The following is a 14,174-nucleotide window of genomic DNA, read 5'->3' on the forward strand; positions in this document are numbered from 1 at the left end:
AGGGAGAAGAAAGAGACTAGAAAGACAGAGAAAAGATGAGGGAGAAGGGAAGTCAGTGCTGCTGCAGTTGATTCCTCTCCACCCTTCGGTGTGAGTTTTGAAGCAACAACAGCTCTGGATAATAAATGCATTCTTGTGTGGAGCACAGACAACAAAGGTTGCAGAGGTCAGAAATGTAGAGGTGAGTGCAGGACCCGAGAGTCCGCAGAAGCCATTTCGAAGGAGAGGTTTCGTGAAGGAGGTTTTTCAGTGACGAGAGACAGCATTCCAGGCTGGGGCTACACACACATGGGAAAGCTCGGATATGAAGCGACAAAATCAAATCAGGGTAACGAGGAGGTATCCATTTCCCTTTGCTCTGTAGTAAACTAGCACAAATGCAGCAGCTTAAAAAACATGGCTTATTATCTCTCAGTAACTTCGGGTCAAGAATTCAGGTGTGGTTTAGCGGGGTCCTCTGCTCGGGGTCTCCCAAGGCTGCAGTCAGTGTCAGCCGAGTCTGCTGTCTCATCCAGGCTGTCTCGTGGTGTCTCCTAAGCTCACGTGATGGTTGGTAGAATCCATTTCTGGCAGCTATAGAACGCATGGTGGCGTGCTGCCTCAGAGGCCGTCAATAGAGACAATCTCTGCCCCCTAGACCCTCCTTTAAACGCTCATCTGATTAGGTCAGGCCCAACCAGGATAGGCTTTCATGTGATAACTCAAAGTCCACTGGCTTGGGACCTTGATTTCATTTGTAAAATCCCTTCACCTTTCAAGTAATGTAACCTAATCAAAAGTTCATGGATTCTGCCTGCCCACACTCAGGGGGAGGGGATGGTGTCAGGCTCATGCACCAGAGGGTAGGAATCTTGGGGGTTTGGAATTTTGCCTACAAGAGGGGAAGGCCTGCTTCAAGAACAGCAGAACCCTGGGCCTCGGAGAGCAGCGAGAGGGAGCCTTGACTTAACAGGAAGGAGTGAAGTCAGGCTTCGCCTTAGACTCTGCTACAGGCATTCGGGGGCCACTGGTAGTCTGATGTTGAGCGATAGGTAACATGAGGCCTGTGTCCAAGGAGCGTGACGATGGCCACATGGTGTGTGGTGCAGGGGACTAAAGACAAGGGAGCCCACTCGCAGGCTGCCGTGGTTCTGGGCTTGAACTGACAGGCTTGGGGCCGTTGGTCTCAGAGCAGTCCGTTAATCTATCCAGACGTGCTCTGCCTGTTCAGACTCGCTCTCAGAACCCTGGTATGTGTCTTAGCACTGACCCATGGGTATGCGGGTACACATCTAGCAGCTGGCCTTCCAGAAGAGAAAAGCTTTACTTTAGTGTTTGCCAGGTTTTATAACACAATCCTGCTGTGGAGAAGGCAATGGCACCCCACTCCAGTACTCTTGCCTGGAAATCCCATGGACGGAGGGGCCTGGTGGGCTGCAGTCCATGGGGTCGCTAAGAGTCGGACATGACTGAGCGACTTGCGTTTCACTTTTCACTTTCATGCATTGGGGAAGGAAATGGCAACCCAGTCCAGTGTTCTTGCCTGGAGAATCCCAGGGACGGGGGAGCCTGGTGGGCTCCCATCTATGGGGTCGCACAGAATTGGACGTGACTGAAGTGACTTAGCAGCAGCAGCAATCCTGCTGTGGCCACTTTCAGGCTCCCAGCAGCATGTCTGTCCACTGGACATGGAGTTGGGAAGAGGCACAGTAAGCCCTCCACCATATTCCACTGTTCAGACACGATAGATGTAAATAGCATTGAGCATAGATAAAATGTAGGGAAAACAGTTAGGAGAAGATGAGTTTTACATTTTTTATCACTTTAGTTTTTAATACAACACATTTATTTGTAAGTTTATGTAACTTTTAACAGTGGCTGCATTTACCAGCTAGCTGGTAGCATTCCTGAAAATTTAGCAGTTGTTTTTGTGCACCAGCATGAGCCAACCCTTCACACTACTTCATCGCACGCTTGAGCAAGGTCTTTGGTTTTCTTTTGTGAACCCATCTTTTCCACTGTCCTGTGAGTTTCTCGAGGGTGAGGACCGTTTACCTCTGTAACTTTGGCCCCTAACAGAATGTCTGGCCTATTACAGGTGCTCAGTACATGTTTACTGAACTAATGTGTTTGGAATGAAAAATATCTTTTTGTCTTAAAGTGCTTTTTTAAAAAAGATTCCTGGGAAACATTCAAACAAATGGAAACAAATACCGAACTGTGAAAATGTCACAACTACCCGCTGTGTCTTTCCTCGAGATATTTTCTCAAGGGGAATTTACTATGTCCGTGTACGAGCATCTAATGGAAATGGTACCTCTTTTTGGTCTGAAGAGAAGGAATTTAATACTGAAGTAAAAAGTAAGCCTATAGTTTTTGTTTTACTTTGGGATTCTCCAATTCTGACTTCTTACGATTGTTTTGTAGTCTAATTTGGACTTTGTGTCTTTACACATTTTTTTCCTAGCTATCATATTTCCTCCAGTCATCAGCATGAAATCCATCACTGATGATTCATTCCTTGTCAGTGTCGGTGCTTCAGAAGGGTCTGAAAACACGTCTGTGAATCAGCTCTACCCACTAGTTTATGAAGTAATTTTTTGGGAAAACACTTCAAATGCTGAGGTAAAAAGACTGTGTAGTATAGGTTTATAACTTAGAGTTATGACTATGATTTGGGTAAGCAAAGCTTGAAGTTAAAATTGCTGGGAAATTTTTAAACTTTTAGGCTATATGATTAACTCAGATATTTTCCATAGGAAGAAATTGTCGTTTCATGTTTTACTTGGTAACAGTTACGGTCAGCTGCATCTGGGCCCCCAGTTAGTTGCTGTTGGTTTGGGGGAATTTCTTGGCCTCGCCAAGTGGCATGCAGTTCCCTGATAAGGGAGGGGAACTCACCTGCCCTGCAGTGGAAGCACGAGGTGCTAACCACTGGACCACCAGGAAAATGCCCCCAGCTAGTTTGTAAACCTCAGATCCTGGGTTCATTTGTACTCAGTTAGAACCTCTGAGGGTAGAGCTCAGGAGCTTTTATCATGATCCTCAGGGAGTTATGAACCAGAGTTTCTCAACACTGCTGACATTTGGGTTGGACGGTTAGTTGCAGGAGCTGCCTTGTGCATTATAGGATGGCTGGTAATGCCCCTCCCCACTGCTCACTAGGTGCTGGTAGCCCTCCCTTCCCGGTGTGACAACCCAGACTACCTCCCTGTAGTGCCAGACATCGGGACACCTCCACGAGGACAAAGACTGGCTTTTAGGGGACAAAAGACTCTTAGCTGTGATCATGGTTTGTGACCCTAAAATTCAGAAACCACTGACAGGCTAATGCACATCAGATGGTCCACATTATTCCTAGATCACTTTTCCCTGTGGAATTACCTTCAGGGAATCAGCCTTTAAAAATCTGCTACAGTTAAGTTGATGAATTTTGTAACTTCATTTTCTGTTGAAAATCTAAGAAAAGTCCAGTAATTTGGATACTTTGATTTTAACTATCTGAAGACTCTGCACAGTTTAGCCCTGTTGAGTATTGTGGTTAGTCCTAAGTCCTCCCTAGATTTGGAAAACCTAAATTTGTGTCGCAGACTACCAAATGGTGTAAGCTTAGGCAAGGTGCTTAACCACTGAAACTCGTTTCCTCTTCTCTAAAGTGGCGGGAGTCATAGCAACTTAATTTTTTTTTGAACAGATGTTTTTAAGGTTTAAAAGGAGGTAGTGTTTATGGAAATACCTACTGTATTGCCTGACAAATAGAGATTCAATAACCTTTGTTTGCCATCCTGTCTTATGCTGGGTAAGACATCAGTAATCACAGTCATAATAACAGCTCATATTTATTGGATACTCATTGTGTATTGGGTGCCGGGGCTAAGCATTTTACATGAATTGTCTCAATTGGTCTTCCAAACAACCCTGCCAGACAGTTGGATCGATTAAATTACTCTTCAGAAAATACTTGGGGTGGAGTATCCATTACTGCTTCGCTGATGCTGGGCCGTAGGCAGTGAAACGTGAGTGGATGTGGTATGACTGAGGCCTTAAGTGCACCTGTGGGGTTTGGCTTGGCTCTTGCGCTTCTCCCATTTGCCAAGAGGAAAGCAAGCTCCACGTGGCCTGTGGGCCAAGGTGGATGGGAGGCTGTAGAGCACACCTGAACGTGACCCACAGCCTCAGAGAGCTCCCCCCGCCGACCCTCTCACAACTCGCTCACAATCCGCTCACGAGCAACAAAAACAAATAAGTTCTGTGTACATGTATATGCGTGGCTGAGTCCCTCTGCTGTCCACCTGAAACTCTCAGAGCACTGTGAATTGGCTGTACACCAATACAAAATAAAAAGTTTAATTCTTTTAAAAAAAAAGAAAAATATGTTTTGAGCCACAGGCTGTTTTGTTACACAGCATTGCAGTGTTATTTTGCTGTACTTGCTCTGTTTTGTTACACCACAGTAACAAAACAATAGCAATAGCTAGCTGACTAATACAAATAGGAGTAGTAATTGTCCTCACTTTACAGATCTGGAAACAGGGCCCAGGGAAATTAAATAACTTGCTTAAGGCTACATAGCTATAAGTAACATCTTGATACAGGCAGTTTGAGACCAGACCCCGCCCCCTGCACTTAATTGTTCTGCCACTAACCAGAGGTAACACGATGGTAATTCAGCCAAATCGGTATGTACTGATAAAATAACTTCGAGTTGTCTTAGGACTATATGGTATTCTTTTGGCAGGAGCATGTTTCACTTTTGAGTTTGGTAATGATGTGTTGTCCAAAATAAATTAATATTTCTTAAAATATACCAAGTGTTTGGGAGAGGCTAATCTTAGAATGAATATTTAAGGAATTCAGAAAACAGATATTCCCTCTATGATTTCTTGGGGTTCTAAATTTTATCAATGATTTACTTATTTTTTTTATAGAGAAAAGTTGTAGAGAAAAGAACCGATTTTACCTTTCCGAACTTGAAACCGCTGACTGTGTATTGTGTCAAAGCCAGAGCACTCATTGAAAGTGACAGGCGGAACAGAGGGAGCAGTTTTAGTGGTACTGTGTGTGAGACAACAAAACCAGGTCAGGAGCTTTCATTATACTTTTCCTTTTTTAATGTCGCCAGATTTAACAAAAAATAACCAGTTCGTTGAAAACTGTAAAATATTTGTGTTTTGCCACAAAAATATAGAGAATATTTTCTTAATGGAATATTTAAGTCAAAATCAGACCTTTACACTGACCTTCACAAAACTTTACACTGAGTTTTAGAAAATATTTTTAATACTCAGCTTAGTTCAATGGTTTTTGCATGCTTTATATTTCTTGCATACCCACATAATTAATTTCTTTTATTACTCTTAGAATTTAATGAGACTTTTATTTTTTATATAATCTTTGATATAATTATCATGTGGAAATCCCTTAGTTGTGAATTTTTTATGTTATTGGTATTATTTAACAATGTAAATTTCCTTTCACATGGCTGTATTTCTTTCACACAAACTGTCAGCAGTCTTAATATATTTGTGTGTCAAAACCTATATTGATGCTAAACACCATTTATTTCTTTTTAGGAAACACTTCCAAAACCTGGCTTATAGCTGGAATTTGCACTGCATTGTTTTCTATTCCTGTGGTCATTTATGTTGTGAGAGTCTTCTTGAGATGTATCAAATATGTGTTCTTTCCATCAAGTAAACCTCCTTCCTCTGTTGAAGAGGTAGGTAACTTTTCTTGGTCAACAGCTAGCTGGATTTTTCTGAAAATAAAAGGGAAATATATTTGATTGCAACAGAATATAGATGTGTTCCTGATATTCAAAAAATAATACAGACTGACCTGGGTTTTTTCCTTCAGAGTTTTAGAAAACTGACTTCAGAAGCAGTCATGTAATAGAATGTAACATGGAATAGAAGAATGTGTCCTTAATCCCATGTTTTTCTGGCAGTTTGGCTGCTGTGGCACTTGTTTTACCACCTGTATTCCCAGAAAGGTTAAAACATTGTTGCCAGTGCAAAAACTTTATTCTGTAGATGAAATCACGGAAAACGAGATAGAGAAACAAGCTTTTCCTCTCGCAGCACCTTGGTGTTTTGGCTGGCACGTCCATGTGGCTGGCATAGTTAGTGGAAGCACGACGTGATGACCGTCAGCGTGGACGCTGTCCGGGGGTGGCGTCTGCACTTGGAGTGGCTCCCACGATGCCTGCCTTGCTTCAGGTTCTCAGGCTGTGGAGCTAGAGGCCAGAAGGTGGCTCACGACGGGCTGTAGTGTATTTCACTGACTGGCTGTGAATGTGCGCAGCTCAGTTGAGAGCAGTTGCACAAGTGCCCGTAGCTATAAAGCAGCACCAGCAGCGCCATCCCGTAGAACTGTGAGGAGCGAGGGCGGGAGACCAGAAAGACCCTCCGCTGCGCCAGCACTCTGTCCGCGTGAGCTGTTTCACCCTCTTATCCCTGAGTTTTCTAGTGTCGTTTCTATGTGCTCTTCTGTTGAGAGCTGTTACTTAAAGAACTTTAAGACTAGCAAGTTACTTTTAGCGGAACTGGGAAAAAGTTAACTTCTCCCTTGTGCTCCTTCTGGATGTTTTCGGATTGGGTACCAACATTTTTATTATTTCACAATAAAATGTCCCCAATCCCAGTGCCCTCCCATTCCTTCCTTACCCACCACGCCCTTCCACCCCCTACCCCTCACAGCACAGTGGAGTTTTCTTAGAGACTGTTTGGATCATTTCCCCAAAACACTACTGAGATGTACGTGACCTCACTGGTGGTGGTTTTTTTCTGAGCACGATAGTGCAGTGGATATGCTCTTGGCTCGCTTTTTAATATGCATGTCAAAAGATAGGATTTCTAGATAAAGGATTTAAGAAACTGAAGCTTCTTGGAACTCGGAAATCACTTTTTGTTCTTTTAAATAATCTATTTCTGTTCTTTCCCTTTTGAATTAGTATTTCTCTGATCAGCCACTAAGGAATCTACTCCTTTCCACTTCTGAGGAACAAACGGAAATATGTTTTATAATTGAAAATGCAAGCATTATTACTGAAATAGAAGAGACTAATGAAATTGATGAAGCTCATGAAGAGTACAATTCCCAGGCTAGTCAAGATTCAGGAAACTATTCGAATGAAGGTGAAAACAGTGGAAGCAAAATAAGTGAAGAGTTTCTGCAGCAGGACAGTGTGTGACCAGGAATGACCCCTGAAACATTGAGTCTTGAAAGAGTCAGAATGGGAGCCTGGGCTTTTTGCTCTTCTTAGTAACTCTCAAAAGAAGATTGCCCATGTCGGGGAAGAAAAAGCATCTTCAGATCGCAGGTCCTAAAAATACAGGCAAGCACTTCACTATTTAAAATGAATTTCAGGAAGTTTTCTGCATCCTTTGCTATGTGTCAAGTCTTGAAAGGCCTGTCATTGGACCTGCCTCGGATGAGAGGCGTTAAGTCCAGAAGATACCCTCTGACTCCCTCATGCTACCATAAGCACCCCTGTGCTGTTGTGTGGTTTGGGGGTGCTTGTGTTCCCGTCAGCTGGTGCTGTCGCTGTGTATTGTTCGTTCGTCTCCCTTGCAGCATTACAGTTCACTATTTTTCAGGAGATATTTAGAACATTTGGTCTTGTTCAAAGAAGAACCTGAATACCACCATCAGTTGATTTTCTGAAAAAGTAGCTTACTCTGGAAAACAGCTGCACATGCCAGAAACGTGGTCCTTATAGATTTTCAGGAGGATTCTCTCTGTTTATACCAGTCACATTTATACCAGTTGCAAGAGATGTGGTTTCAGTCCTTGGGTCAGGAAGATCCTCTAGAGGAGGGCATGGCAACCCACTCCAGTATTCATGCCTGGAAAATCCCATAGATGGAGGAGCCTGGCGGGCTACAGTCCAGGGGGTTACAGAGTCGGACACTGAAGCAACTGAGTGTGCACACACACGTACCAGTTACATTGGCCTCTACATGACAGTTACCCGTCCCTTCCACAGTTTAGGATTAAAACCGTGTCATCTTTTACTATATGTACATTAAGCCTTCCTGTTTCAGAACATTAGGACAATAGCTTCTGATTAGAAGGCATAATCCCTAAAATTACAGAGAAATGGGAAACAGTCTGAGTAGAGAAGTTACTGTTATCTCTTAAGATATGGGAGTGTGTCACATTAGTGACAGTGTATGTAAAGCCTTGGGATCAGAAAATGCTACTGAGAAACAGTAAGTAGAGTGAGTCAGTGGGAAAGAAGCAGGTGGCTTTAGTGAAAACTAAGAATAATGTGCATCGTCAACTTCTGATAACTAACATCCTGAGGGGTGGCATTTGTTTTCATGGCTCATCTGTGTCACTTCTTAACAGCAAGCCGGCTTCTGTCCACTGTGGGGCAATATTCAGGTATCGCTTCTGCTCAGCCTGCATGCACTCAAGGAAATGCAAGTTATTTATCATCAGAGTGTGGGAGGAAATGAACTAGGAAGGAAACCTAAGTTTTTAAAATTATGTAAAACCTCTCAAAGGCATCTGTAGCTTATGTTTAAATGATTTTGCTATTTTGGCTTATTCATGGAGCTCCTGCAGAGAAAGGAAGTGTAAGAATTCTGGCTACCTCTGAGGCCAAGTTCTCAGCTTCAGGCGTTGCAGCGGGACTGAGAGGGAAGAGAGATGGCACCACCCAGCTCATCTAGTCCAGCCGGGCTCGTTTAGAGTGGTCCGCGGGGTCTTCTGGGCGGAAGAAGAGGTTGAAAGCAGCCGCACTGGGAAGGGCCGTGGTGCCCCGCCTGTCCTCTCCAGAGCACCTCGTGCTCCTCTGGGCCACCATCCAGCCCCTTGGGGAGTACATGGTCAGGGGCCCCCCACCAGGGCAGTTCTCTGCTGCAGAATCCTTCCAGGGACCCAAACACACCTCTGATCCACTGACCAGAGGCCTTTGGTTTAAAGCAGATCAGGACTGGCCCTTCGCTGGAAAGGCCCCATCCATCTGTGGGAACTTGTCACTGTCAAGAGGACCCTGCCCTCGCCGGCTTCCGCGCTGGGTCAGGGCAGCCGGCCTGCCCTGCACTCGGGCCTGGGATTTTCCACAGGAAAAACGCTGCTTCCGTCTGGGAACAGTGCCTTTGTGGGACGTGGCAGAGGGAAAACTAGGGCATTAAAAGGCAGAGACGCTGCTGAAGCCGCTAGGTCCCTGGGTGTGGGAGTGTGTGTGTCTTTGGGGTTTAGGATCCCCTGTGGTTTTCAATGAACAAACATCTGAGCGGCCTCAAACAAAAACTCCTCTGTTCTGCTGCATCTTGCAGACCTGAAAATGCAGTTCCATCCCATTCTTCATTGTGGTCCACATGTAGCTTAATCAAGATGTGCTTACTTGTCAGATGCTAAGTATTTTTTTCCAAAAAAATAGTTTGCTTGCAAATACTATATACTTGAGAGCAGCAATAAACTCCCTCAGATATGTGATACTGATAGCTCTTGGAGAGGGTGGATATAATCAGCATTTATGTGGAAGATTTGTGTCATTACAGCTGGAAATCATGTATTCATATGTAATACAGATTAATATATACATAGTGACATGGGTCTGTAAACACATGTACACACACGACGCTGGCTACTGTGCTGCTGCTGCTAAGTCGCTTCAGTCGTGTCCGACTCTGTGCGACCCCACAGACGGCAGCCCACCAGGCTCCCCCGTCCCCGGGGTTCTCCAGGCAAGAACACTGGAGTGGGTTGTCGTTTCCTTCTCCAGTGCGTGAAAGTGAAGTTGCTCAGTCATGTCCGACTTAGCGACCCTGTGGACTGCAGCCCACCAGGCTCCTCTGCCCATGGGATTTTCCAGGCAAGAGGACTGGAGTGGGGCGCCATCGCCTTCTCCGACTGCCACTGGTACACCCATAAACACTTAGCATAGGTTCTAATTAGAAAAGGGTAAATGCTGCTCTAGAACTACGAGCTTTAAAATCTTGACCAGAAATTTGCAACATATAAAGTTATTTCAAAAATATATATTTAGGGACTTCTTGGTGGTCCAGTGGCTAAGACCCTGAGCTCCCAATGCAGGGGCCCCGGGTTTGATCCCTGGTTAGGGAAACTAGATTCTGCATGCCACAACTAAGACTCGGCACTGTCAAATAAATTTTTTAAGTGTATATATATGTGTGTGTGTGTATATATATATATAGTTTGTATAACATCTTTTCCCCAAACCTACCTTCAAAGCAGCCTCAGATTGCTCCTAAGAATTTGGAAGTGTTCAGAAGGTTTTCCTACCTCCTCCCCATCCCTGTAACCCTTGTACTACCTGACACGTTTGTGTTCGTTTCAGCTGGTGTCTGTCTGCCCCTCCCAGGGGACCAGAAGCTCTGTGAGCTCAGGAATATACACTTGGCACTGTATCCCCAGTACCTACCAGAGTGTGGTGCCTCGCGCAGAAAAAGTGCGTAGGAAATAATTGTCAAGTGAGGGAAACCTAGAATTTGAACCAAGTGGGTGTTTCCGTTTGTATGTCTTACTGAGATACAGAAGGACACGGCCATATTTCCAGTGTTTCTATGAAAACACAGCCAGTGTTGCCAGTGTTTGTATCTTATTTCGTGTGTGCTTTGTCTTAATGCCCACTGCCATTCTTTTTTAAACATTTTTAACCATTTCTGTAATAAACACTGAGTCTTGGATTCCATGGTGGTTTTGCTTGAACTGATGGAACGTGAGCATCACAGGTGCTGTGGCTGCTGCCTCCGTGAGGTGTTCGCAGCAGAGGGGCTGCTCCCGTGCCGGGTGGGCCGCGCCCGGCGTTGGTGTCCTGAAGGGTCCACCCCGGGCGGGGAGCTCTCACACAGTCTTTGCTTTTTTTTCCACAACCTTGTGTTTAGACTTGGCCGGGCACAGCCTCCAGCCAGTGAGTCTGCAGTCATAATGCAGACCCTGCCCCCTCAAAGTATGCTGTTCCCTTTGGCCAACGTTTCTTCTCCGGATACGCTCTTGAAGGAGACTCCCCAGTCCCGCATGTAAATTGATCTGAAGTTGACATTCAAAGTGAGAATCCTCATGTGTTTTTAGTAAGCGTCCTCAAATATTTTCCCAAAATGTACAGGGAAGTGAATGTTAATAATTTCATCTCTAATAATTCATCTCTGATGCACAAGAGACGCCCCTGTTACTTAACACTAATGACAAATACCGGTAACATCCAGTTTTTTTTTCTTCTGCATGGTAGCTCACGGTTGGTAGTTGACCAACAGTGAAAAAGCAGGCGGAGTCAATATTCTGGCTTATAAAAAGGTCTTGGGAAGAGGGAAAAAATGGAAAAATTACATCTCTCAGTAGCACTTTTAAATTAAACATTTCTCTCTTCCCTGGTGGTCCAGTGTTTAAGACTTCAAGCTCTGGGGGCAGGGGTTCAATCCCTGGTTGGGAAAGATCTGTGTGGCATAGTCAAAGAAAAGTTACTCAATAAACATTTCTCCTCACAGTGACTTGCCAATCCCTCCACGGTCCTACTTCCCCAAATTTCCTGGATCCATCAGAAGGAGCAGAGGGGAAAGTGAATGACTGAATAAGAAGAAAACATTTTCCTATCTCTCCATTAGAAAGATGGACCATTTTTCCAAAAGACTGGATTTAGGCCTTAAATGTATGATAAAATAGCAACGTGCCTTTTTGTGTACCACTGTCTGATCCAGATGTTATCATGCTTTAATCCTCTGGAATTTAACTTTTAAAAAGACATGAAGAATTTCCTGGTGGTCCAGTGGTTAGGACTCCGAACTTTTCACAGCTGTGGGCCCAGGTTCAATCCCTGGTCAGGGAACTAAGATCCCTCATGCTGTGTGAGGCAGCCAAAAAAAAAAGATGATTCTGAGTGTTTCAGAATAAAGGGGCACCATCCGGTCTGAAATCTTCCTGGGAGACCTCCACCATGTGCATACATGGAAGACACCTTTGTGCCCACCTGTCCCTTCATGTCTGTCAGAGACACTGCCTGAGGAGAGATTTTATAGCATCCCCCAAAATACATCCCCTTCTCTAGGTGGCAAGCTCTGTAAATGCAAGGACCTTTTTTTTTTCACACTTTGCAGCTGACAGTAAGTGTTCAGTTAAAGTGATTAAGTGCGACCTTGAATTACCACTTGACTGGATTCGCCACTAGGGGAAGACAAGTCACCCTCTTTATGTTCACAACTAGCTGGTATTTTCAAAACAGGTTCCTAAATGGTTGTATCATGAGGAAACATGAAGAAAGTGGTATGTATCTGAAGACTATACCGTTTAGGGTTGCTACATTTAACAAAAACACAGGACACCCAGTGAAACTGAGTTTTCATTTCATTGAATAATGAATAATTCATAAACTGAATAATTGTTTAGTATAAGTGTGTTTCAAATAGTGCGTGGGACATTACTAAAATTTTTTTGTTGCTATACAATGCTTTGAATACTCTGGCATTTTACTTATGGAAAGAGATGATTATGAATTTTTATTTAAAAAAAAAAAACTTTTGAGGGACTTCCCTGGCAGTCCAGCAGTTAAGACTCCGCTTCCAGGGCTGGTCGGGGAACTACGGTCCCAAAGGCCACATAACATGCCAAAAAAAAGGAAAAGAATACCTAGTCACTATGTCACTCACAACGGCTCTGCTCCTCTGACTGAATCCCGATACGTGCCGCAAAACCAAGGGCTCCATCTTATGTCAAAATGGGCACAACCGTGGGGTCCAGTGATCCTGCTGTATAGAACATCACCTAGAAGGGCCTGAGATAGCACAACGAAGGCACCAGTTGGTAGGTGAATACTGAGGGATGGGGGTGCTGGATTCCAATTGGTAGAAGCCCCAAAGTTCTGGGGACCAAGGGATGGGTGTCTAGTGGCATCTCTCATCACCACTCGTAGGGTCCCCCTGAAGAATCTGCACTTCAAGTTTGGCTGGACTAGAAGTCTCAGTCTCCTGATGGGGGATGAGGTGTTTTGCAAAAGGATATAGGACTCCACTATGTAGCTAAAACCTGGTTATTCTGACCTCCTCATGCCAATAGGGGCTTCCCTGGTGGCTCAGCAATAAAGAATCCACCTGTGATGCGGAAGACGTGGGTTCAATCCCTGAGTTGGGAAGATCCCCTGGAGAAGGAAATGGCAACACACTCCAGTATTCTTGTCTGGGGAATCCCATGGACAGAGGAGCCTGGCGGGCTACAGTCCATGGGGTCACAAAGAGTCAGACACAACTTGGCAACTAAGCAACGTGCCAATAAACCAGAAGATGGAAAAGGGAAGTGCTGTAGGCCAGAGTAATTCATCTCCAATTATTATGAGGAGATACAGTTACATCTACATAATGAGGTAAGAAGGAGTGTTTGCAAAACACAGGGAATTCCCTGGGGCACGTCTTCATGCTTCCACGTCAAGTCATGACTGGGAGTGGATAATTACCATGACAGCCTGGTAAGGCCCCAGTTATGGGGGCACAGTCTGGGTCACCCCCGCCCCTGGTGAGCAGCCCAGACCAGAAGTGCAAGAAGAGGGCTCTCCTGGTGGTCCAGTTGAAATAACTCTGGAGGCTACAATTCCTGCCCTTCCATTGCAGGGGGAACATTCCATCCCCAGTCATGGAAGTTCTGCAGGTGGCATGGTGTGGCCAAAAAAAGAGGAAAAAGATTGCTCACCAAGCATGAAGTGAAGTGAAGTCACTCAGTCGTGTCCGACTCTGCGACCCCATGGACACCAGGCTCCTCCGCCCATGGGATTTTCCAGGCAAGAGTACTGGAGTGGGTTGCCATTTCCTTCTCCAGGGAATCTTCCCAACCCAGGGATCAAACCCAGGTCTCCTGCATTGTAGACAGATGCTTTACTGTCTGAGCCACCAGGGAGGAGTGAGGAGAATCTCAAATGGGTGGAAGAGGAGGGAGAAGATGAGTGTCTAATATGGCCTTAAGACCATATTAAGAAACAGGAAATATAGCTGTCCCCCTAATCTCTCTATCATGATGATTTTTTAAATTCTTTTTCAACCGTGACCAGCCATCACCTGGAAGAACCAGTACCGCATGAAGTGAGTTAATGTAGGACAAAAATGGTTCTGAGTGCTATGTGTGTGCTCAGCCATGTCCGACTCTTCGCAACCCCATGGACTGCACCCTGCCAGACTCCTCTGTCCATGGAGTTTTTCAGGCAAAAATACTGGAGTGGGTTGCCATTTCCTTCTCCAGGGGAC

At 44.8% G+C, this 14,174-nt stretch overlaps 1 protein-coding gene across 1 annotated transcript in view; it reads left to right on the top strand.

Annotated features, from left to right (window-relative positions):
* Positions 1 to 10,645, top strand: part of IFNAR1 (interferon alpha and beta receptor subunit 1) — a 29,185-nt gene extending 18,540 nt beyond the window's left edge. The window contains exons 7-11 of the mRNA XM_040228341.1: positions 2,141 to 2,340; positions 2,447 to 2,604; positions 4,908 to 5,058; positions 5,553 to 5,698; positions 6,932 to 10,645. Coding sequence (XP_040084275.1) covers positions 2,141 to 2,340; positions 2,447 to 2,604; positions 4,908 to 5,058; positions 5,553 to 5,698; positions 6,932 to 7,171 — 895 coding nt within the window. The 3' untranslated portion in view covers positions 7,172 to 10,645. The remainder of the gene's footprint in view (positions 1 to 2,140; positions 2,341 to 2,446; positions 2,605 to 4,907; positions 5,059 to 5,552; positions 5,699 to 6,931) is intronic.
* Positions 10,646 to 14,174: the final 3,529 nt, after the last annotated feature.

Source organism: Oryx dammah, unplaced genomic scaffold, assembly GCF_014754425.2.
Source record: "Oryx dammah isolate SB20612 unplaced genomic scaffold, SCBI_Odam_1.1 HiC_scaffold_2, whole genome shotgun sequence".
NCBI lineage: Eukaryota > Metazoa > Chordata > Mammalia > Artiodactyla > Bovidae > Oryx > Oryx dammah.